General features: G+C 64.3%; 1 protein-coding gene across 3 annotated transcripts in view; it reads left to right on the plus strand.

Annotated features, from left to right (window-relative positions):
- Positions 1 to 18,096, plus strand: part of DNMT3A (DNA methyltransferase 3 alpha) — a 31,483-nt gene extending 13,387 nt beyond the window's left edge. For 2 of the 3 annotated variants that reach the window (XM_033055172.2, XM_033055170.2), the window contains 20 exons: positions 2,858 to 3,182; positions 5,891 to 5,937; positions 6,816 to 6,962; positions 11,147 to 11,362; positions 11,445 to 11,603; positions 11,687 to 11,794; positions 12,225 to 12,381; positions 12,546 to 12,698; positions 12,880 to 12,924; positions 13,317 to 13,396; positions 13,498 to 13,610; positions 15,343 to 15,526; positions 15,616 to 15,700; positions 15,928 to 16,073; positions 16,311 to 16,401; positions 16,497 to 16,645; positions 16,738 to 16,823; positions 17,303 to 17,372; positions 17,542 to 17,660; positions 17,747 to 18,096. In XM_033055172.2, the coding sequence (XP_032911063.1) occupies positions 2,858 to 3,182; positions 5,891 to 5,937; positions 6,816 to 6,962; positions 11,147 to 11,362; positions 11,445 to 11,603; positions 11,687 to 11,794; positions 12,225 to 12,381; positions 12,546 to 12,698; positions 12,880 to 12,924; positions 13,317 to 13,396; positions 13,498 to 13,610; positions 15,343 to 15,526; positions 15,616 to 15,700; positions 15,928 to 16,073; positions 16,311 to 16,401; positions 16,497 to 16,645; positions 16,738 to 16,823; positions 17,303 to 17,372; positions 17,542 to 17,660; positions 17,747 to 17,888 (2,622 nt within the window). In that variant the 3' untranslated portion in view covers positions 17,889 to 18,096. The remainder of the gene's footprint in view (positions 1 to 2,857; positions 3,183 to 5,890; positions 5,938 to 6,815; positions 6,963 to 11,146; positions 11,363 to 11,444; positions 11,604 to 11,686; positions 11,795 to 12,224; positions 12,382 to 12,545; positions 12,699 to 12,879; positions 12,925 to 13,316; positions 13,397 to 13,497; positions 13,611 to 15,342; positions 15,527 to 15,615; positions 15,701 to 15,927; positions 16,074 to 16,310; positions 16,402 to 16,496; positions 16,646 to 16,737; positions 16,824 to 17,302; positions 17,373 to 17,541; positions 17,661 to 17,746) is intronic. The other variant, XM_033055171.2, reaches the window with a different exon arrangement.
- The last annotated feature ends 6,187 nt before the right edge of the window (positions 18,097 to 24,283 follow it).

Consider the following 24,283-nt stretch of genomic DNA (forward strand, 5'->3'; position numbering starts at 1 on the left):
GCCCCTGGGCCTGCTCTGGAGCACACTCCAGCCTTCCTTTCCCTTCCCTTCTCATTTCCTTCCCATCCCTTCCCTTCCCGGGAAGCCTCACAGCCCCTGCGATTGTTCTCGGCGCGGATGCGGCCCCAGCGGAGGCGGGAGCGGGGCTGGGGCAGCGGGACCCCATCGGGAATGGCGCTCTCGGGATGGCACTCGGGATGAGCTGGGGGTGCTGCCAGGCCAGGGACAGGCTTGCAGAGGTCAGCAGCACCCGTCCTGCTTGCCCTGGGCTGGCATCCATCTTGTCCTGGTGCCACTCCCTGCGCTGCTCCCAGGCCACCTGCCGTGTCTCCTTGGTGGCCGTGTGGCCCTCCCGGGGGGCCGGTGGTGGCAGCGGGGCCGGCCCGGCTGTGCCCGCCGTGCCAGGGCTGTGCCAGCGCTGGCTCTGCAGAGCCACAGCCGCACTTTCACTCTCCCTGGCCACGGAAACCGCTGGGCTGGGCTGGGCCTCTCGCTCTGACTCCCGCTGCTGAGCTGGGCTGGGCTGAGCTGGGCTGAGCTGAGCTGAGATGAACTGAGCTGAGCTGGGCTGAGCTGAGCTGAGATGAACTGTACTGAGCCAGGCTGTGCCGAATTGTGCTGTGCTGAACTGTGCTGTGCTGGGCTGAGATGAGCTGAGATGAACTGAGCTGAGCTGAGCTGAACTGAGCTGTGCTGAGCCAGGCTGTGCCGAATTGTGCTGTGCTGAACTGTGCTGTGCTGAGCTGAGCTGAGCCAGGCTGTGCTGAACTGAGCTGGACTGAGCCAGGCTGTGCCGAATTGTGCTGTGCTGAACTGAGCTGAGCTGAGATGAACTGAGCTGTGCTGAACTGTGCTGAACTGAGCTGAGCTGAACTGAGCTGAGCTGAACTGAGCTGAGATGAGCTGAACTGAGCTGTGCTGTGCCGAGCTGAGCTGAACTGTGCTGTGCCGAGTTGTGCTGAACTGTGCCAAGCTGAGCTGTGCCGAGCTGTGCCATACACCTGCCCAGACGATGCCCCAGGTTGCCATCCCAGCCCTGTGGCCATGTCCCACGCTCGGCACTGTCTGTGCCGTGGCTTGTGCCACCCCAGAGCCCACACTGGGGCTCTGTCCCTGCCAGGTCAGCGCGCTGGGGACAGCAATGGGTGCTGCATTGCTGGTACTGCCTGTGACACACACCTGTGACACACACCTGTGACACACACCTGTGACAGACACAGAATTGTCACACACACAGAGAACTGTCACACACACACCTGTCACACACAACCTGTCACACACACACCTGTCACACACACCCACACACTCCTGTCACACACACACACCTGTCTCATGTCCCCATGCCAGTGGGGATGTGCCACACCCAGCTGTCCCCTTGCTGTCCCCTCACCCCAGTGTGGTGGCACAGGTGTGCCAGGCAGGATGGGCAGCTCCAGTGTCCCCTCTGCCCACTCCAGGGCACATCCCAGCATGTTCTGGTTCTGATGGCACCATGGCCCCATGTCACTGTCCTCAGAGCGTTGTGGCATCTTACTCTGAGGGTGTCACAGCCCAGTGTCATTCTGCAGTGTCACGTTCCTGTGTCCTGGTCCTGAGGGTGTCCTGGTGTTGTACCCCAGTCCAAAAGGTGACGTGTCCTGATCCTCATGGTCTGTCACCTTTTGTTGTGGTCCTGAGGATGTCACAGCATGTTGTCATTGTTCCGAAGTATCTTGTCACTCTGTCCATGTTCTGAGGGTGCTGTGACATTGTGTCGTGGTCTGAGGGTGTTGCTGGAACGTGTCCTGGCCCTGAGCAGGTCATGGAAATGTGTCCTGGTCCATGAGGATGTCACACACACCGGTGTGTTCTGGTCCTGAGGGTGACACATCCATGTGTCCTGGACCTGAGGGTGACACAGTGGTGTGTCCTGGCCCTGAGGGTGTCACATCCATCTGTCCTGGCCCTGAGGGTGTCACATCCATGTGTCCTGGCCCTGAGGGTGACACAGTGGTGTGTCCTGGCCCTGAGGGTGTCACATCCATGTGTCCTGGTCCTCAGGGTGACACAGTGGTGTGTCCTGCCCTGAGGGTGACACATCCATGTGTCCTGGCCCTGAGGGTGACACAGTGGTGTGTCCTGCCCTGAGGGTGACACAGTGGTGTGTCCTGGCCCTGAGGGTGACACAGTGGTGTGTCCTGGCCCTGAGGGTGACACAGCAGTGTGTCCTGGCCCTGAGGGTGACACAGTGGTGTGTCCTGGCCCTGAGGGTGACACATCCATGTGTCCTGCCCTGCGGGTGACACATCCATGTGTCCTGGTCCTCAGGGTGTCACATCCATGTGTCCTGGCCCTGAGGGTGACACAGTGGTGTGTCCTGGCCTTGAGGGTGTCACATCCATGTGTCCTGGTCCTGAGGGTGACACAGTGGTGTGTCCTGGTCCTGAGGGTGACACATCCATGTGTCCTGGTCCTGAGGGTGACACAGTAGTGTGTCCTGGTCCTCAAGGTGACACAGTGGTATGTCCTGGCCTTGAGGGTGTCACATCCACGTGTCCTGGTCCTCAGGGTGCCACATCCATGTGTCCGTGTCCTGGCCCTGAGGGTGACACAGTGGTGTGTCCTGGTCCTGAGGGTGTCACATCCATGTGTCCTGGCTCTGAGGGTGCTGTGACACTGTGTCCTGGCCCTGAGGGTGACACAGTGGTGTGTCCTGGCCCTGAGGGTGCTGTGACACTGTGTCCTGGTCCCCAGGTCCCTTCAGCAGGCAGTGGCAGCTGTCCCACCTGGGGTGCAGGAGGTGGCACTGGGATTTCCCAGCGTGCTTTGCTGTTGTCCCCCTGCCAGCACCAACCGCGGCCCCTTGCCCTCCTCCCAGCAGGCGGAAAGCAGTGACACCCCCAAGGACAGCGCGGCCGTGCCCAAGTGCCCCCCGGCGTGCCCGGAGGCCAGTCCCGCCGAGCCGCTGCCCAACGGGGACGTGGAGGGGGACGCGGAGGAGGGCGGCGCGAGCCCCAAGGGCGGCCGGCCCGAGGAGGACGAGAGTGAGAGCCTGGCGGACGGAGAGACGGGCCGGGCGCTGGAGAACGGCCGCTGCACCCCCAAGGAGGGCCTGGACGCCCCGGCCGATGAGGGTGAGCTGGCCCCTTCCGACCCCCAGAAGAAACGCGGGAGGAGGAAACTCCTGGAGGCCACAGAGAAAAGTAAGAGCTCAGCGCTGGGGGCTCCCCACTCCGGGCTCAGCCCCCCAGGGACCCCAGCCCCTCTGTCCTGCAGGAGGAGGAGGAGGAGGAGGAAGGGCTGAGCCCCTCCATGTGGGATTTGGGGTGGGGGCAGCAGGTCGGAGTGGGGGGGCTGTGCCTGCATGCTCATCCCGTCCCCATCATCGCCTCTCCTCCCAGGGATGCTGGGCCTTGTGCTCGGTGCCCTGTGGTGCCAGCACATCCCTGTGCCCCTGGGAGACCTCCCCAGCACGAGTGTCCCCCCATGGAGCCCTGCCCGTGCTGGGGGCGTGGGGGCCATGGTGCCCTGCTGGCTGTGAGCCGGGGAGCAGGCAGGGCAGAGGGGGCAGCGCCGTGCTGAGGGGTCAGCCCCAGCACCCAGCTCAGCACAGGGCAGCCCAGGGGCATTTCTGGGCCATGCAGGAGGTGCCCAGGTAGTGCAGCCACCCCGTAAAGCCAGGCCCAGGACACGAGGGACAGGGACAAGCTGGGCAGAGCCCGCCGAGCACCTAGTGATGCTGCAAGGCTACTGAGGGAGCTGTGGCTGGGGGATCCCTGGCTGGGAACCTGTGGGGAGGGGGCTGCAGGGGAGCCCCGAGCTTCCAAGGCTGCCTGGGGACAGCACTAGAGGCCACGGCACAGGCTGGGCCCCAGAGGGTCCCTCTGCACCTCGGGACACCCTTCTCAGCACTCCCAGCTCTGGCACTGGGACATCACACAGACTGACTGGCCATGCCGAGCCAGTGCTGGTGCCAGGAGAGGTCTGAGAAAGACAGGGAGAGCTGGGATGAGCTGGAAGGGACAGGGATGGAGCTGGAAGAAGCAGGGATGGTTGAAGCAGGATAGGGTGGCTGGGGCAGGCAGGGATGGAGCTGGAAGGGGCAGGCATGGCCGGGGCAGGCAGGGATGGAGCAGGATGGGGCAGGCATGGCTGGGGCAGGCAGGGATGGAGCTGGGGCAGGCAGGGATGGAGCAGGAAGGGGCAGGCACGGCTGGAAGAGGCAGGGATGGAGCAGGAAGGGGCAGGGATGGAGCAGGATGGGGCAGGCATGGCTGGGGCAGGCAGGGATGGCTGGGGCAGGCTGGAATGGAGCTGGAAGGCGCAGGCATGGCTGGGGAAGACAGGGATGGAGCTGGAAGGGGCAGGGATGGCTGGGGCAGGCTGGGATGGAGCTGGAAGGGGCAGGCATGGCTGGGGCAGGCTGGGATGGAGCAGGATAGCTGGATGGCTGGATGGCTGGCTGGATGACTGGATGGCTGGATGGCTGGCTGGATGGCTGGATGGCTGGATGGCTGGCTGGATGGCTGGATGGCTGGCTGGAAGGCTGGATGGCTGGATGGCTGGCTGGATGGCTGGATGGCTGGATGGATGAGCCGCACGCTGCAGATGCTGCCGCAGTCACGAGGCGCAGCCGCGGGAGCGCCGCAGCCGCGGTCGGGGGGAGCGGGGCGCGGGGGGCGCGGCTGCTGCGGGCCCGGGGCAGCCGGACACGCCGAGGGCCGTGAGCCCGTGCCTCTGGGGCGGTGCGGGAGCGGTTCCAGCCGTGCCCAGCACGGCCCGGGGCAGCCGTGATGCTGCCGGGAGCTCGGTGCCTCCCGCACGGAGCCGTGCCCAGCGCTCCGGCCGTGCCCTGCCGGGGTCACCGGCCCCTTCCAGCTCCTGCCGGACCCTGCCGGACCCTGCCCTGCTCTCCCGGGGATGCCGTGCCGGGAATGAGCCGCTGCCACGGGAAATCCCCCCTCCAGTCAGTGCCCCCCAGTTTGAGCAGTCCCAATGACAGAGGGGATCAGCATCTCAGAACAGGCCGGGCTCCCTCTCCCGTGCCTCAGTTTCCCCGCCTGAGATCCCTGTGGCTGCGGGCAGCCCTGGGAGGATGGGATGGATGCCTGGAGTACACACACACACACTCCTGTTATCCCCAGCGTCCCAAGGTGTCCCCTGCCATCCCAGTGTCCTGCAGTGTCCCCATTGTGTCCCAGAGTCTCCCCCATGTCCCCTGCTGTCCCCCAGCACTCTGGGCTGCTCTCCTACTCAGGCCTTGCTGCTCCAGGGGCTCCAACTGCCGTGGGGGGCTGGATCCCCATGTGCCAGCTGCAGGGTGCCATGGCAGTGTCACACAGGGCTGGGGCCACCCCAGGCTCTGTGCCAGGGCGGCCAGTGCCCATCAGCCGGGGCAAAGTGCTGAGGGACGCCAGCAGAGGGTGGGAGCCCCCTCTGCACCCAGCAGTGCCCCCCACTCCCCCGGCCGCCCCCGCTCCCCCGCGGTTCTCACCCCCCGAAACACCCGGGGTTATTTTTAGCCACTTTCCTGGCAGCGCCTCGGCACGACCTGCGGCGCGGATGTGCCGAGAGCACAGGAAGCAGCGGGGCTGCGCCGCTTCCCCTGCCGCGGGGGGGTCACTGCCCGGACCCCCAAACCCCGCCGGGACAGCAGCGGGGAGGAAGCAGCACCCACCCACAGCACCGCCCCGGGGAGCGCCCCGCGCCCGGCACAGGGGGGCCCTGGACGGGCTGGGGGGGCCCCACTGCCCCGTGGAGGGAGTCCCGGGTGGGCCCCACTGCCCTGCGGGGTCCCAGGTGGGCCCCACTGCCCTGCAGGGTCCTGGGTGGGCCCCCCTGCCCTGCAGGGTCCCGGCCCCGCAGCCCCGCGCCCGCGCCGGCTGACGGCTGCTCTCTGTTCCGTGTGCAGGCAAGGACGAGAAGGAGGAAAACAACTTCGACACCCTGAAAATGGAGGCAAGTATGGCCTGGGGCTGGACCCTGCAAGGCTGTGCCCAGGAGATGGGCACAGCCCACCCCAGGAGATGGGCACAGCCCCACAGCCCACCCCAGGAGATGGGCACAGCCCCACAGCTCCACCAGGCAGTGCGGTGCTCCTTGTGCCCACGGCACCATCTCTCCCTGCTCCCTCGGCACCAGTGGCCATGGGGGAGCAGCAGGGCCCACGTTCCGACAGGTTCTGGGCTCCCCTGCCATGACACAGCCACACACTTGTTGCTGTGCTGGTGACCAGATGGCACCAGGATGTGCCGGGTCAGTGACCCTCCGGCAGCCCTGCGTGGGATGGTGCCTGCCCAGGCTGACCCCTCACCTGCCCTCAGCTCCCTCAGTTCTCTGGGCACAGTGCTGGATCTGCTTTGGGGCAGATCCATGCCTGGGTGGTGCCTCAGCTGTGATGCCATGGCATCCAGGTCGTTGAATTCCAGACGTTTGGTTTGGGCTGGAAGTTCATCCTACAGGCAGGGACATTTTCCACTGGACCAAGTTGCTCCAAGCCATGTCCAGTCTGCCCTGGAACACTCCCAGGGATCCAGGGGCAGTCACAGCTTCTCTGGGCACCCTGTGCCAGGGCCTCACCACCCCACAGGGAAGAATTTCTCCCCAGTGTCAAACCTCTGGACACCAGGTCCTGGTGCACACATGGGCCAGGTTATGTTCATGTGCCCAGGCAGGTGGTGCCCCCCTTGCCCATCTCCCCACGCCACAAGCGTGTGCCCCCCTCCAGCCCCCCGGGCAGCTCAGCTCTGTCCCCTGTGCTGTCCCCAAGCCCAGCTGTCTCACCCACAGTGCCAGGCACTGCCCTGACCCTGTCCCCGCTGTCTCTCTCGGCGCAGGGCTCGCGCGGGCGGCTCCGCGGCGGGCTGGGCTGGGAGTCGAGCCTGCGGCAGCGGCCCATGCAGCGGCACACCTTCCAGGCCGGGGACCCCTACTACATCAGCAAGAGGAAACGGGACGAGTGGCTGGCACGCTGGAAGCGGGAGGTGAGGGTCTGCGCCAGCGGGGTGGGCACAGCATGGTCACAGCGCCCCGCGGCTCCCACGGCGATCGCCAGGGCTGGCCAGGCACAGAGGGGCTCAGGTGGGCACTCAGGGGGCTCAGGTGGGCACACAGGGGGTTGAGTGGGCACACAGGGGCTCGGGTGGGCACACAGGGGCTCGGGTGGGCACACAGGGGCTCGGGTGGGCACACTGCCCCAGGGCTGGTGGAAAGGGTGCTCCCGCTGCTGCTGGTGGTGTCACTGCCCCACCCAAGTGGCCCCACGGCTCCTCGCCCGGCTGGCTCGGGGCCGGTGTGCGCAGCTGCGGGCAGCGGGGCCCTGCCTGTCCTTCTCCCGCGGGATGTGCCGCCCGTTCCTGCTGGTTTCCCGGGGAACCGGCGTGTGACGCAGCCGGGCTCGTGGCAGGAGCCTGGCACAGGCACGGTGTGGCCACGGCGCCGGGGGATGCTTGTGGCCAGCACAGACAGGGGCCATGTGGGGGTGCCCCGGGGTCCCCATCACACCCTCTCACCCCATCCTCGGCATTCCTGGCACAGCCAGGGCATCCCACAGGGCACAGCTGCCATGGCCAGGCCATGCCGTGGGGCACAGGGCGAGGGTGACACAGCCACAGTGTCCCCACAGGGCACGGCTGCCATGGCCAGGCCATGCCGTGGGGCACAGGGCGAGGGTGACACAGCCACAGTGTCCCCACAGGGCACGGCTGCCATGGCCAGGCCATGCCGTGGGGCACAGGGCGAGGGTGACACAGCCACAGTGTCCCCACAGGGCACGGCTGCCATGGCCAGGCCATGCCGTGGAGCACAGGGCGAGGGTGACACAGCCACAGTGTCCCCACTGGGCACGGCTGCCATGGCCAGGCTATACCGTGGGGCACAGGGCGAGGGTGACACAGCCACAGTGTCCCCACAGGGCATGACCCTCCTGGAAGGGGTCCCCAGGCACAGCCCCCAGACCGGAGCCCTTTGACATTTGCAAGTTCCTCTCGATGGAGCTCCCCAAACCCTGAGGGCCCCCAAACCTGTCCCTGGTCACTTCTGGGCCATGATTTTGGGGAGCAGAGCTGGCTGGTGGCCCTGTGACCATTCACAGCTGCCCCCTCTGTGCCACCATGTCCCGCTTTGGGGACACTCCCCACTGTCTGTGCCAGCTGTGGAGATGGGTCGGGAATGGAGATGGCGCAGAGATAAGGAGATGGAGATGGGGCAGAGGATGGGAATGGGATGCGGATGAGGAAAGAACAGTGGCTGGGCATGGAATGGATTGGAATGGAGATGGGGTGAGGAAGACGATAAAGATGGAGATGAGGATGGGGGTGGGGGCGGAGGGGGCTGGCAGAGCTGCCGTGGCCCCGGGGCAGGGATCAGTTGGGACAATTGTCCAGCTGGGATATCCAGATGATGTCCCTTAACGATCGGTGATGGGACATTTCCTGTCCCCCCGGGCACCCGACTGAGTGGGGGGAGACACGAGGTCCTGCTGTGACCCTGCTTGGGGACACGCCGGGTATCGCCCATCCCGTGTCCTTGCGTCCAGGGCCACTCGTGTCCCCAAACATCCCAGACCCCCAAAGCTGGGCTGGAGGGAGCGGGGTGTCCCTGCTGTCACCCCACTGTCACCCGGGGGGCACCGCCGTGCTCAGGGTCCCTTGGGGTCCCTCCGGGTGGTGGCCCGAGGACCCCCGAGCAGAGGGTGGCAGGGCAGGGGTCCCGGGGTGACACCACGCACCCCTCTGTCCCCTCTGCACACAGAGGGGTCCCGGGGCCACCACGCCGTGGGACCCCCGGGCTGGCAGGGGGGGACAAGGGCTGGGCTGCGGGGACCCCGAGCGCGCCCGTACCGGGCAGAACTGGGCCAGGGGAGTCGGTGCCAGCCCCGCGCCAGTGTCGTACCGGGCCGAACCGGGCCGTGCGGTACCAGAGCAGTGTTGTACCGGGCTGAACCGGGCCGTGCGGTACCAGAGCAGTGTCTGAACCGGGCTGAACCGGGCCGTGCGGTACCAGAGCAGTGTCTGAACCGGGCTGAACCGGGCCGTGCGGTACCAGAGCAGTGTCGTACCGGGCTGAACCGGTCCCTGCGGTACCAGAGCAGTGTTGTACCGAGCTGAACCGGGCCGTGCAGTACCAGACCAGTGTCTGAACCGGGCTGAACCGGGCCGTGCGGTACCAGACCAGTGTCTGAACAGGGCCGTGCAGTACCAGACCAGTGTCGTACCGGGCTGAACCAGGCCGTGCGGTACCAGAGCAGTGTTGTACCGGGCTGAACCGGGCCGTGTGGTACCAGATCAGTATCTGAACCGGGCCGTGCGGTACCAGAGCAGTGTCTGAACCGGGCCGTGCGGTACCAGAGCAGTGTCTGAACCGGGCCGTGCGGTACCAGAGCAGTGTCTGAACCGGGCCGTGCGGTACCAGAGCAGTGTCTGAACCGGGCCGTGCGGTACCAGATCAGTATCTGAACCGGGCCGTGCGGTACCAGACCAGTGTCTGAACCGGGCCATGCGGTACCAGAGCAGTGTCTGAACCGGGCCGTGCGGTACCAGACCAGTGTCTGAACCGGGCCGTGCGGTACCAGATCAGTATCTGAACCGGGCCGTGCGGTACCAGACCAGTGTCTGAACCGGGCCGTGCGGTACCAGAGCAGTGTTGTACCGGGCTGAACCGGGCCGTGCGGTACCAGACCAGTGTCTGAACCGGGCCGTGCGGTACCAGACCAGTGTCTGAACCGGGCTGTGCGGTACCAGACCAGTGTCCGCATCGGGCTGAACCGGGCCGTGCGGTACCAGACCAGTGTCTGAACCGGGCTGTGCGGTACCAGAGCAGTGTCAGTACCGGGCTGAACCGGGCCGTGCGGTACCAGACCAGTGTCAGTACCGGGCTGAACCGGGCCGTGCGGTACCAGAGCAGTGTCTGAACCGGGCTGAACCGGGCCGTGCGGTACCAGAGCAGTGTCGCACCGGGCCGGACCGGCAGTGTGACCGCGCACGCTGGCCCCGGGGCCGGCGCCCCCCCAGCCCCTCTCGGTGGCACTGGGGACCCTGGTGCGGGGGGCGGGGGCGGCTCCAGCCGTGCGGGCCAGGCCCCCGGGGCGCCCCCGCCCCGTCCCGGCGCTCCGCACAAAGGCCGGGGGGCCGCGGCCCCGGGACAAAAGGCGGCGGAGCGGCCCCGCGGCGTGAGGCGCAGCCCAGCCGGACCGGAGCGCGGTCCCGTGAGTACCGGGACGGACGGGCCGGGACCGGGGCAGCGGAGGGACAGCGGGGCTGGGGCGACAAGCACTGGGGCCGAGACTAGGAGGACACCGGGCCAGCGGGACCGGGACTGGGCCGGAGCGCTCGGAGCCGTTCGGCTCCGTTTGGTTCCGTGCCGGGAGTCCGCTCGGCTTCGTTCGGTTCTGCTCGGAACCGTTCGGTTCTACTCGGAACCGCTCGGTTCTACTCGGGACCGCTCGGATCCATCCCGGAGGCCGCTCGGCTGCCTCCGTTCTTCTCGGCTCCGTTCGGTTCTTCTCGAACCGCTCGGTTCTTCTGGTTCTTCGGTTTCTCTCCATTCCTGCGGTTCTGGCCCGGGCGCCTCTCGGGTCTCTTCGGCTCCTCTCGGTTACTCGGATTCTGCTCGGGCCCTTTCGGTTCCGTTCGGTTCCACTCGGGCGCCTTCGGTTCCCCTTCGGTTCCGGTCCGGCCCGTGCCCCCCGCGCGCCCCCCCCCGCCCCCCCGCCGCAGCCAACCAGCCGGGCCGGGAGGCACCACGTGACCCGGAGCCCAGACAAAGGGCCGCCGGGCTGACCCGCACCGGCCCGGCCGGCTCCGCGCGTTCCGGCTCCGTGCGTTCCGCCCCGGCCCGGGCCCGGCCGGTCCCCGCGGGTACGTGACCGAGACCGGGATCACCGGGGGCGGGGGGGGGGACCCGGAGAGAGTGACACGGCCTAGGATGAGCTCCGAGGGTCCCGGGATAAGTACAGAGGGTACCGGCATGGGCTCTGGGGATCACTGGATGAGTGCGATGGGATGCCGGGGTTAGTTCTGGGGGTCCCGGGATACGGAGGTCGGGAGAGGGAAACTGAGGCAGGGCAGCTCGCCCGCGGTGGGCCGGGGATCGCTGCCGCCCGGGAGATGCCGGGCCGCCCCGCTGTGCCCCGCGGGGCCGGCGGCCATGCCCTGCCGTGTCCCCGCAGGCGGAGAAGAAGGCCAAGGTGATCGCCGTCATGAACGTGGTGGAGGAGCCGGCGCGGGCCGAGGCGCAGAAGGAGGAGGAGGCCAGCCCGCCGCCCGGCCCGCAGCAGCCCACCGACCCCGCCTCGCCCAGCGTGGCCACCACGCCCGAGCCCGCCGTGGCCGAGGCCGGCGACAAAAACGCCTCCAAGTCCGCCGACGACGAGCCCGAGTACGAGGTGAGGGCAGGGCCGGGCGGAGCGGGGCCGCGGCGGGGCCGGGCCCTCGTGTGACCGCCCTGAGCCCCGCGTTCCCCCGCAGGACGGGCGCGGCTTCGGCATCGGCGAGCTGGTGTGGGGCAAGCTGCGCGGCTTCTCGTGGTGGCCCGGCCGCATCGTGTCCTGGTGGATGACCGGCCGGAGCCGCGCGGCCGAGGGCACCCGCTGGGTTATGTGGTTCGGCGACGGCAAGTTCTCGGTGGTAAGTGGGGTCCGGGCGGCCTGGGGCTGGCAGGAGACCCGCTCCTGCTCCGGGTGTCCCCACGGCCGCGTGTCTGTCCCCAGGTGTGCGTGGAGAAGCTGCTGCCCCTGAGCTCCTTTTCCAGCGCCTTCCACCAGGCCACCTACAACAAGCAGCCCATGTACCGCAAGGCCATCTACGAGGTGCTGCAGGTGAGCGGGGACATCCCGGGGCAGTGGCTCCATCTGGGCAAACAGCAGCTGCCAGCACCCTGCCCCACCTGGAGACCTCTTAAAAGGCGTGGGGATCTGGAGGGTCCCCTCAGGACATTCCTCTCTAAGGAGGCTTTGGGGGTGTCTGTCTCCTGTGCCAGGCAGGGGTGTGGGGGGGTCTGGAGAGCAGTTTGGGGACTCCAGGGGTCTCTGAGGCTCAGGCCATTTCAGGGCATCTCTCAGCACTGCTAGGAGGGTGGGCACACTGCCCTGGGGAGGGTCTCTTGTGGGGTGATGTGAAGGGATCCTGGCTTTGGGGGTCTCTTGTGGAGGTTCCTGACTGTGTTGGTCCCCATGAGGCTGGGGGCTGCCTGGCTGGGTGGTGTGGGGGCCGAGGATTGGGGGGTGGGTGACACCAGCACCCCTGCAGGTGGCCAGCAGCCGGGCCGGGAAGATCTTCCCTGCATGCCCCGAGAACGACGAGACAGACACGTCCAAGGTGGTGGAGATCCAGAACAAGCAGATGATCGAGTGGGCCCTGGGCGGCTTCCAGCCCTCCGGCCCCAAGGGGCTGGAGCCCCCCGAAGGTGAGCGGGGTGCAGCCCCTGCGTGGGTGAGGCACTGGGGACACTTACCCAGGGGTTCTGGGGACACTGGTCATCGACTGTGGTGTCACCAGGGTGGGATGGGCCTGGAAAGGGGAAACACTGTGGGGATGGGGGGTCTCTGCTGAGCACCCCTGGTTCTGCAGAGGAGAGGAACCCCTACAAAGAAGTTTACACGGAGATGTGGGTCGAGCCCGAAGCAGCCGCCTACGCACCACCCCCACCCGCCAAAAAACCCCGGAAAAGCACAACCCAGGAGAAACCCAAGGTCAAGGAGATCATCGACGAGCGCACCCGAGGTACCGGGGGGCTGGGGGTTTCCCTGTGGCCACCACTCCTGCCTGGGGGCTTGCTTTGGCCATGCTAGGGGGCAAGAGCTGCTCCAGGCCGAGCCCCTTCTCCCCCAGGGTCCTTCCCTCCCTTCACCCACCCACGAGGGGGCTTGGCTGGGCCAGCCCCCTGACCAGTCTCTTCCCCCAGAGCGGCTGGTGTACGAGGTCCGGCAGAAGTGTAGGAACATCGAAGGTGAGTGTGGGGCTGGGGCACATCCCACACCTGGGGTATGGGCTGGGATGGGGGTCTGCACCTCCTTGCATGGGGGGCACAGGGCTGTGGGGATAGCTCAAGGAAAGAAGGCCAGGCTTGTCCCACCCCTCAGCCTGTCTGGCACCAGGGACAGCAGCTGTGACCTGGCAGTGCCCACCCTGGATGGGTGCAGGGACCCCCAGGACACTGCCTGGGGTCTGGAGTGGGGCTGGAGGGCAGTGGGAGTCCTCCCAGCTGGGTTGGTCCCCAGCTCTGGTGTGATCCCAGCATGGGGTGAGTGTGTCCTGAAGACTGCAGGAAAGGGTTGGGGTGTCCCCCTGCTGGGTTGGGGTGCTGTCATCCCCAGGGTGACATCTCCCCTTCTCCCCCAGACATCTGCATCTCCTGTGGGAGCCTCAATGTGACCCTGGAGCACCCTCTGTTCATCGGGGGCATGTGCCAAAACTGCAAGGTACGCTGTGCTGCCGGGCCAGGGGGCACGGCTGGGGGGCTCACCCTGTCCTGGGGTCCCCAGTGTCCCCAGGCACGCAGTGACACCCTGGCTGTCCTCAGAACTGCTTTCTGGAGTGTGCATACCAGTACGACGACGATGGCTACCAGTCCTACTGCACCATCTGCTGCGGCGGCCGCGAGGTCCTCATGTGTGGCAACAACAACTGCTGCAGGTGTGGGGCTGGGGAGGGGGCTGCAGGTGTGGGGCTGGGGGCTGCAAGTGTGGGGCTGGGGGTGCCAAGGGGCTGGGCTGGAGCCACACAGCTTTTGCTGGGACCCCACTCCTGTCTGCCATGAGGCTGGGCAAGTTTGGTGTTGCCACATTCCTGCCATGTGTTTTTTTTGGTGATGCCAGTCCTGGTGTGGGACTGGGGAGTTTTGGTGGTGTCCCAATGTCAGTAAGGGCCAGGGAAGGTTGGGTGATGCCATAGTCTTGGTACTGAGCATTCAGTGATGCTGGTCCTGTTTTGGGGCTGGGATGTTTTGGCAGTGCTGTGGTCTGTGGCACAGGAGCAGGCAGGTGATGCCAGAGCTGGCATGGGACTGGGAGGTCCTGGTGGTGACACTGTCCCCTGCTGGGCTTTGATGTCCCCAAGAGTCTGGGTGGGGTGTGGTGATGCTGCAGTTCCCTGGTCAGTGATGCCAGTCCTGTGAGACTGGGAGGTTCTGGTGGTGCTGAGTCCTGGCACAGGAATTTGGTGATGTCACTAAGGAAACTTCCCAGTCTGAGCATTCCTGAGCCTCCTGGGCTGTCACACTCCCAGTGCCAGAGGCTGTCACTGCTGTGGCCAGAGCCCCTTTCCAGGGCAGCTCCAGGGGCCCTGCTGGACTCCCCATAGCCCCTTGCCCAGTCAGACCTGTTTTCCTCACCGGTTCCAGCCCAGTTTCCAATGGCAGAGTCTCAGATGTCTTGTTTGGTACAGCCATTTATTCTTGGCACAGAAATACAAACACAGCCCAAGGAGGGGTCCCACAAAAGAACCCCCCATCTTTGTCCCCTCAGTGTCCCCCTCTGAGTCTCACTCTGTTCCTGCAGAGTCCTCAGCTCCTGTCCATCCACCTGGCTGGTCTCCTTTGTTATCCCAACTCCTGCTGTGCCTCTGTCCATTCACCCTTCCTCATCCTCTTTGTTATTCCAAATCTCAGCAGTTCACAGTGGGGGCTCCACCCAGAGCTCAACCTCTGCAGCTCAATCTGCATTTCAGACCCACTAGGACCAGGTTTATTCACCTCAACACCTCTCTGGGTTATTTTGTGATGCCTCAGTCCTCTCGTGAAGCTGGAGAGGTTTTGGTAGTGCCACAGACCTGGCGTGGAAATCGAGTGCTGCCAGGCCGGGTGTGGGGCTTGGGAATGTTTTGGTGATGCCACAGTCCCAGCATGGGAAGTTCTGGTGCTGCTTCAGTCCTGGTGTAGGAACTCAGTGATGCCAGTCCTGGTTTGGGGCTGGGAGGATTTGTGATGTCCCAGGGCAAGACTGGGAAGATTTTCATGGTGCCACAGTCGTGCCAGGGGCTGTTGATGGTGCCAGTCCTGGTTTGGGACTGGGATGTTTTAATGATGCCACAGTCCCCGTGTGTAGGATTGGCAGGTTTTGGTGATGTTCTGGTCCAGGTGTGAGATGCTGGGAGTTTTGGCAATGCCCTGGTCCTGCCTTGGTGGAGCTGGGAAGTCCTGGTGATGCCAGCCCTGCATGGGACTCGGGTGATGCCAGCTGTGGGTTGAGACTGGGAGGTTTTGGTGGTGCTTTGGCTTGTCCAAAGTCCCAGCATGGAGCTGGGAAATGCCAGTGGTGTCAGACGAGGGGTGTGTGGGCGGGTCTGTGGGACCCCAGTGGGCCATTCCCCGTTGGATCCTGGTGGTGGCACGAGCCCCACTGCTGACCCTGGCTCCCACCTGTGCCAGGTGCTTCTGTGTGGAGTGTGTGGACCTGCTGGTGGGCCCGGGGGCGGCGCAGGCGGCCATCAAGGAGGACCCCTGGAACTGCTACATGTGCGGCCACAAGGGCGTCTACGGGCTGCTGCGGCGGCGGGAGGACTGGCCCTCGCGCCTCCAGATGTTCTTCGCCAACAACCACGACCAGGAGTTTGTGAGTGCCCCCAGCCCCTCCCTGCTGACCCCAGCCCATCTCCCCTGACCCCAGCCCCTCCCCACTGACTCCATCCCCATGGCTTGCAGGACCCTCCGAAGGTGTACCCGCCGGTGCCAGCTGAGAAGAGGAAGCCAATCCGGGTGCTCTCGCTCTTTGATGGCATCGCCACAGGTGGGTGGGGGTCCCTGGCCCCGTGGATCTTGCAGGGCTCCCCCTGGGGTGTGTGGGATTGGATTGCTGGGGTGAGAGCAGCCAGTGGTGTCAGGCCACAGGGTTGTCTTCTCCACCCCTGGGGTCTCACACCAGAGGGGAGCAGGAAGGGAGGGGTGGGACAGGTGGGGACAGGGCTGGGGGCCTGTTGTGTGTGCTCATGGCCCACTGCCCATGGCTCCCCACAGGCTTGCTGGTGCTGAAGGACCTGGGCATCCAGGTGGACAGGTACATCGCCTCCGAGGTGTGCGAGGACTCCATCACCGTGGGCATGGTGAGGCACCAGGGCAAGATCATGTACGTCGGGGACGTCCGCAATGTCACCCAGAAACACGTACGTCCCGTCCTGCCCCTCGGCCCCCTGACCCCCCCGAGGCTGCCAGAGCTCCAGGAGCCTTTGGGCAGCGCTCAGCCCAGGGTGGGAGTGTCAGGGTGTGCTGTGCACGGCCAGGAGCAGGGCTCCATGTCCTGGTGGCTCCCTTCCCACTCTGGGAGCCTGGCCACCGTCATGGCCCCTGTCCCCAGGCTGTGGCAGTGCCTGGCTCACCCGGGGTCTCCTTTCCCTCTGCAGATACAGGAGTGGGGCCCCTTTGATCTGGTGATTGGGGGGAGCCCCTGCAATGACCTGTCCATCGTCAACCCGGCCAGGAAGGGTCTCTACGGTAGGAGAGGGCTGGGGCTCCACAGGGGTGGGGCTGGTCCCCCAGGGCTCACAGAGACCCCCAGCCCTTACCCCAGCCCCTCTCTCTCCTCCCAGAGGGCACTGGGCGCCTCTTCTTCGAGTTCTACCGCCTGCTGCACGAAGCCCGGCCCAAGGAGGGTGACGACCGGCCCTTCTTCTGGCTCTTTGAGAACGTGGTGGCCATGGGGGTGAGCGACAAGAGGGACATCTCGCGCTTCCTGGAGGTCAGTGCTCACCTGGGGTCACCCCCCAGCTCCCACCCCCACAGCACGGGGCTGCCCAGCCCTGCTGACCTTTCCCGCTCTCTGTCCCTCAGTCCAATCCCGTCATGATTGATGCCAAAGAAGTGTCTGCAGCGCACCGGGCACGGTACTTCTGGGGGAACCTGCCCGGCATGAACAGGTTGGTGAGAGCAGCCCAAAGCTGAGCCCCTGGCCTGGCTCTGGGAGGGTGGGCTGTGCCTGGGTGCTCCCTTCCTCAGCACAGCTGTGCCTCTGGGGGCCTCCTGACCCTGCTCAGTGCTGGGTAAGAGCAGGAGTCTCACAAAAAGGTGATGGCACACCCTAGAAACTTACAGTGGTTCCCCCATGGAGGTGTCTGGTCCTGTCCCAACTCTCTTGTGCTGGAGGAGTGTCACTAATCTGTCCTTTGTGCCCCTCTTGGATGTTGGCTGTGGGGGGGACCCACAGCTAGTGGCCGTGCGTGGGGTCCCACAGGAATTGGCTGCTTTTTGCCTATCACCTACCACAGCCCCCCAAAACAGCTGTGGCCACCTTGTGACCCCCAGAAAGCCCAGCTGGAGCCCTGCCCCGTGGGCACAGTGGGGGGACAGCATGGGGACACAGCGCTGCCACCCCCTGCCCACCATCTCTCCCCCCCAGGCCACTCGCATCCACCGTCAACGATAAGCTGGAGCTGCAGGAGTGCCTGGAGCACGGCAGGATAGCAAAGGTCAGCGGGGCTGGGTGACAGGGGCTGAGGGGAGGGCTCCTGCAGGGACAGCAGGGGGGTTCCAGTGCTGTCACCAGCAGTCCCAGGCTCCCTGGGGCGTGCAGGGTGGTGGCTCTGAGGGTTGAGAGCTCCATCCCACCCCAGCCTGACCAGCCTGTGCCTCTTGCAGTTCAGCAAAGTGCGAACCATCACCACTCGCTCCAACTCCATCAAGCAGGGCAAGGACCAGCACTTCCCCGTGTTCATGAACGAGAAGGAGGACATCCTGTGGTGCACGGAGATGGAGAGGTACCGCGGGCTCCAGGCTGGGGCACCGGGCTGGGTCCTGCCCGTGCCACACCCCTGGCTGACCCTGACCCCTCCCTGTCCCGCAGGGTCTTTGGCTTCCCCGTGCACTACACGGACGTGTCCAACATGAGCCGCCTGGCCCGGCAGAGACTGCTCGGCAGGTCCTGGAGCGTGCCGGTGATTCGCCACCTCTTCGCGCCCCTGAAGGAATACTTTGCCTGCGTCTAGAGATGGGCAGGAACTGGTCACACGGAGCGAGTCGGAAACAAACCCATCCACGCCAAGAGAAGTGAACACACGGAATGAGAGAAGAGTCAGCACCCAGAAGAGAGACGGGATTTCGCAGCCCGACGGGAACCCAGCACACGTCTCCCCGAGCGAAAGGGGTCGGTGTCCTCTCCGGAATTTCCCAGGATCAGCTTTAGCTATTTAAAAACAAACAAAAACGACAAGAAGCAAACAAATAACGAAGACGGTGAAAGCAAACAAACGAAGATGAAACAGAAAAAAAAAAAAAAAAAAACAAAAAAAAGAGGAAAAAGAAAAGAAACCAAAACCATTTTTTTTTGGGTAACCTTTTAATTTTCCGCTCTTTTCTGGCTGGGTTTTCCTGTCGGTTTGGTTTCCACTTCTCGGAGCAGCGGGCGAGACGAGATGCCAGCACCGCTCTTGGAGAGGGGGAAACGGCAGCGGGAAAGCCCAGTCGGGAGGGAGGCGGAGGCAAAGGAGACCCGCTCTGCTCCGAGACCCGCTCCGAGACCACTCCGCTCCGTCCGCGCCAGCGCCCGGCCGGCCCGGCCCCGGCTGCGGCAGCGCCCGGCGGCTCCAGCGCCCGGCGGCTGAGCCTCGCTCTGTTCCACCAGCACCGCTCTCCGGTGACATGGAGCCAGCCCGGCAGGGAGGCCGGGAACACACACACCACACACACACCTTTTCTACAGTATTTTGGGTGCCTACCACACGGAAACCTTGAAGAGAGCAGATCCTAGAAGCCGCTGTTACCTCTTGTTTACAGTTTATATATATATGATAGATATGAGATATAGATATATATATATATAAAAGGTACTGTTACTACTGTACAACCTGACTTCATAATGGTGCTTTACACAGCGGGGTGAGTCGAGACATCAGCTTCCACGTTGCCTTACGTGCCGGGCCTTTCCGAGCGAGCGGCAGGGCCGGGGCGGCCGGGCGGAAGCGTCTCCATCCCGAGTCATGCAATAACCTTTTTCTGTCCCGAAAGGAAGCGCCTCGGCGGTGCCCCCCTGCCCCGCCGGCGCCCCCCCACAGCGTACTGGTGCTCTTCTGCGTACGTGGTGTCCGGCAGGGCCGGTGCCGGGTGTCCCCGGTGCCCCGGCGGTGGCCGTGCCCCTTGCCGCGGGCGCTGCCCGCCGGGGCGGCGCGGGGCACGGTGCTGCGGGCAGGCCCTGGCCGAGGGCGGTGGCGGGGACGCCGGCGGGGCAGGGGGGACAGAGCGACAGCGGTGCCGGAGCGCGGCCGGGGCGTTTCGGCATGGCACGGGGATGGCTGCGGGTGCCGGACCCTGGTGCTACATCCGCGGGGCCGGGCTGGTGGCAGGAGGGCGATGCCCCGGCGAGCCGGGACGGGACCCCAGCGGTGTCACCGCGGCTGCCGGGCCATCGCTCCCCTGCCCACGCGTGGTTCGGAGCGAGCGCGTCACCTTGGCGGTGTCGGTGTCGGCAGCCCCGGCCGCAGGGGCCGGAGCCGCGGTGTGAGCGGAGCGCGGGCAGGTGCTGGCGGTGCGGCGGTGGATGGTGCTACAGGCGGCCGGCCCGGTGCAGCCCCGCTGCCCGGGGGTGGCCGGACCCGTGGGGCAGGGACTGGTGCTAGGGCCGGGCCCGTCGCTGTCTCCTCTCTAACTGTGAAAGGTGCGGGCTCCGGCGCCGCGCTCGCTGCGGGGTGCTGGCTAATGGCAGCGAGCCGCGGCGCTCTGAGGTGCTGGGACCGACAGGGGCGGCCGAGGGGCCCCCACCTCCCCTCCCTCCTGGTGCTACTGGGGGCTTGGGGGCCCCTCTGGGTGCGGGGGGCACGGGGAGCTGAGCTGGCACGGGCGGCCGCGGTGGGGGCACCGCGGGGCCTGGCTTTGCCGGGGAGTGAAGGTGGCGAGGCAGGAGGGCGCTGGCCCCGGGCTCTGGGCTCCTGCTCGCTCCCGGGGCCAGGTGGCACAAGGTGGCACAGGATGGCACAGGACTGCTGCACCGGGCACAGGTCCTGCCTGCTGTTGTCTGAGCCTGCTTGGCCCCACAACCCCGTCTGTGGGGCTGGCATGGCCGTGGGCGTCCTGTGTGAGGCACGGTGGGCACTGCAGGTCCTGCACGGCCCTGCAGCACTGCTGCAGGTCCTGCAGGGCTGCATGCCACCGGCTGTGGGTCCTGCACGGATCCACAGCACTGGCTGTGGGTTCTGCACAGCCCCACAGCCCTGGGTGCAAGTGCTGCATGGCCCTGCAGTGCTGTGTGCAAGCCCTGCAGTGCTGATTGCAGGCCTTGTGTGGCCTTGCCGTGGCCAACGCGGGTCCTGCACGGCCCCACAGCTTCATTTGTGGGGATCCTGCATGGCCCCGTGGCACTGGGTGCTGATCCTGCATGGCCTTGAGGTGCTGGGTGCTGGTCCTGCACGGCCCTGCAACATTGTTGGCAGGTCCTGCATGGCTCTGAGGCACTGGGTGCTGACCCTGCATGGTCCTGCAGTTCTGGGTGCTGGTCCTGCAGCTCTGGGTGCTGGTCCTGCACGGTGCTGCAGCGCTGGGTGCTGGTCCTGCAGCTCTGGGTGCTGGTCCTGCAGCGCTGGGTGCTGGTCCTGCACACCCCGGTGGCTCTGGGTGCTGGTCCTGCACACCCCGGTGGCTCTGGGTGCTGACCCTGCGTGGCCCTGCAGCTCCGGGTGCCGGTGCTGCCCCGTCCTGCAGCACTGTCGGCGGGTTCTGCACGGCCACGTGCTGGGTTTGGGGGTCCCAGGGGACCCCCGGGGCCGGCCCGGCTCAGCCCAGCCCTGCAGCGCTTCCTGGGACCCCCAGGCCCTGCTGCAGCTTTGGGGGCCGGGTCCCAGCCGGCGCTGTGGCGGCGTTGGCGCGGCCGTGCCGGCGCGGTGCCGTGGGAAGCAGGTTCCTGCAGGGAGCAGGTGCCGGCGGCGGTGGGGACCGTGGGGATGCCTGGGACAAGAGTTCTGTTTTTAACGTACCCGACTCACGTCTTTTTTTAAAAACAACCAGACAAATTCTGTTGCACAGCCCTAGATGAAAAACTCAAAACAACACAGAAAGGCCTAAATTCCTTAAGATCCGCCGAGGGAGTGGGGACAAACACGGTGCTAAAACATTTTATTAAAAATATATATTGTTAAATTAAGTCTGCTGTCTGGACAATGACTGTTTTGTTTCTCGTAGTGGAGTTTCAAAGAGCACTATTATTTTACTCTTATATATTATTATTAAAAAAAAAAAACAAAAAAGAAAAAGGCATTTTAACTTTGTACTTGAAAACTAAACGAGAGATTTCATGTGTTTTAGCCTAGACATTGAAGTAGCTGACGCTTAACTATTTGTGGGAATCATGTACTCATCATCCCGAGGAATACGCGCGTAGAGCTGGTACCCTCCTTCCTCCCTTTGATTTGGCTCCGCCGCCACATTCCCGGCGCCGCCGCGGCCGCCCTGGCTGCTCTGCCTCCCCTTTTCCCACCCAGCCCCAACCCCCCGGTTTTATTTTCTACTTCTCTCTCTCGGTTCGTTGCCCCTGTTTTTTTGTTGGTTTGTTTTTTTAGGGTCGCTTCTCTATTTATTGCCGCTGAACTGTGCATTTCACGGCCGGAGGTGCCGCGGGCGCCCGGCGCTGTTGTATCTGTGTGAGTATTGCTCGTGACATAGCTGTTCTGAACTAATAAAGGTCAATGCGTGCAGCAGATGTAGAAAGTCTGTCCGTCCCGCTTCCATCCCATCCTCCTTTTCTTTTTCTTTGGTGCCCAGAAGAGTATAATACAGACGAGCTCCTTTCTAATGTACTTGTGCTGGAGAACACTTGAATAAATGTCCTGTTTTGTGAAAAAAAAAAAAAGATAAAAAAAAGTGTAAAAAAAAAAAGAGAGAAAAAAAAAAAACCCTCTGTGTGGTTGTGTGGTCTGTCTGTTATGGTGGGGTCCTGCTGGGTGGGAGATCCAGGTGGGGAGGGAGTCTGGGGGGCAGTGAGGCCGTGGCAGGTGCTGGGACTCTGATTTTGGGTCTGGGGGAGGAATGGGATCCCAGTGCAGGTGCTGGGACTCTGATTTTGGGTCTGGGGGTGGTGGGGCCCTGGCAGCTGCTGGGACTCTGATTTTGGGTCTGGGGGAGGAATGGGATCCCAGTGCAGGTGCTGGGACTCTGATTTTGGGTCTGGGGGTGGTGGGGCCCTGGCAGCTGCTGGGACTCTGATTTTGGGTCTGGGGGAGGAATGGGGTCCCAGTGCAGGTGCTGGGACTCTGATTTTGGGTCTGGGGGCAGTGGGGTCCCAGTGCTGGTGCTGGGACTCTGATTTTGGGTCTGGGGGAGGAATGGGGTCCCAGTCCTGGTGCTGGGACTCTGATTTTGGGGCTGGGGGAGGAATGGGGTCCCAGTGCAGGTGCTGGGACTCTGATTTTGGGTCTGGGGGCAGTGGGGTCCCAGGGCAGGTGCTGGGACTCTGATTTTGGGTCTGGGGGAGGAATGGGGTCCCAGTGCTGGTGCTGGGACTCTGATTTTGGGTCTGGGGGTGGTGGGGTCCCAGTGCAGGTGCTGGGACTCTGATTTTGGGGCTGGGGGAGGAATGGGGTCCCGGTGCAGGTGCTGAAATCCAAATGTGTGGTGCAGTCACAGGGTGGGGGGCGATCCCAGCACCCTGGCAGGTGTGGAGTTTGGTGATTGTGGGGTCCTGGAGAGCACGGGGGTCCTGTGGGTGGAGGGGCCTGGGTGACAGTGGGGTCCCAGCCCTGAGGTGGTTGGGTTCCCAGTGAGTAACAAGGGGTCCTAGCCCAGGTGTGGGGGCTGTGGGAACTGATAAAAGCAGCTGGGGCCCTGAGCTGAATCTGCCCCAGCAGCAGAAAGGGTAACTCAGCAGGGGCAGATTGCGACAGTGGCTCATGGCCCAGAGACCCAGAAAGCCACCAGTCCAAAAGAAAAGTAATACTGAGCGTGGGACTAATTAAAATAAGAAGCAAATAATATATTTAACCAATAGGATGTATATTATTGGGATACATGTCCAATAGGACACATTTAACCAAAGGACGTATTTAACCAATGGAAGGTAGACTGCTAATTTGTAAGGGAACTGTATAACTTGTAGCCAATGACATCAATTCCTTTGCTAAAATGTATAAATAGTGAAAAGATTTGGTGGTTGGGACTGGGCTTTGTGGATTTGCCACCCAGTCCCGTTTTTGTGCAGAACAAGGAACCAGGCCCCCACCCCAGCACTGAGGAGCCCGGGGTGAAGAAGGAACAAGGGGACGCTGCTGGATCCACAGCTGGGACTCCCTCTGCCTCTCCACTTTTCTATTTATTTCTATCTCTCCACCTCACATTTATTAGGTAAAATCCATATTGTTGACTTTGACATAGGGTCTCAATTGCCACTTAATTCAGGCAGAATTGGATCTTAACGGGGCCAAACAGCAGCAGGACCTGGAGCTGCTGGAGGGAGCCCAGAGAGCTCAGAGCCAGGCTGGGAGAGCTGGGGGTGCTCACCTGGAGAGGAGAAGGATCCAGGGAGAGCTCAGAGCCCCTGGCAGGGCCTGAAGGGGCTCCAGGAGAGCTGCAGAGGGACTGGGGACAAGGATGGAGGGACAGGACACAGGGAATGGCTCCCAGTGCCACAGGGCAGGGCTGGCTGGGATCTTGGGCAGGAATTGTTCCCTGGCAGGGTGGGCAGGGCTGGCACAGGGTGCCCAGAGCAGCTGGGGCTGCCCCTGGATCCCTGGCAGTGCCCAAGGCCAGGCTGGACACTGGGAATGGGGACAGTGGGATGTGTCCCTGCCATGGCAGGGTGGCACTGGGGGGGCTCTGAGGCTCCCCCCACACGGATCTGTGACTGTGATGGCCAAACCCTGCAGACACCAAACCCTGCAGACCCGTCCCCGTGCCCAAGGGCAGCGCTGCTGCAGCGGGACCGAGCCCAGCTGGAGCAGGGACCAACAGGGACATGACAGGGACAAATGCCACACTCTGCCCTGGGGAAGGAAGAGCCCCTGGCAGTGACACGGGCTGGGACAGCTCCGTGGGAAGGGCCTGGGCTCCTGGCAGAGACAGAATGAGCGTGTGCCCCAGTGCCTCTGATACAGGGAGACAGCAAAGCCCCAGAGACACCAAAGGGCTCCCTGGACAGGACCTGGCAGGGCTGGGCAGTGCCTGAGGACAGGGTGGGATGGGATGGGATACTGGGATGGGATACAGGGATGGGATGGGATGGGATGGGATGGGATGGGATGGGATACAGGGATGGGATGGGATACAGGGATGGGATGGGATACAGGGATGGGATACAGGGATGGGATGGGATACAGGGATGGGATACAGCGATACAGGGATACAGGGATACAGGGATACAGGGATACAGGGATACAGGGATGGGAAGGGATGATGAAGTGGACAT

This window comes from Catharus ustulatus, chromosome 3 (genome assembly GCF_009819885.2).
Source record: "Catharus ustulatus isolate bCatUst1 chromosome 3, bCatUst1.pri.v2, whole genome shotgun sequence".
Lineage (NCBI taxonomy): Eukaryota > Metazoa > Chordata > Aves > Passeriformes > Turdidae > Catharus > Catharus ustulatus.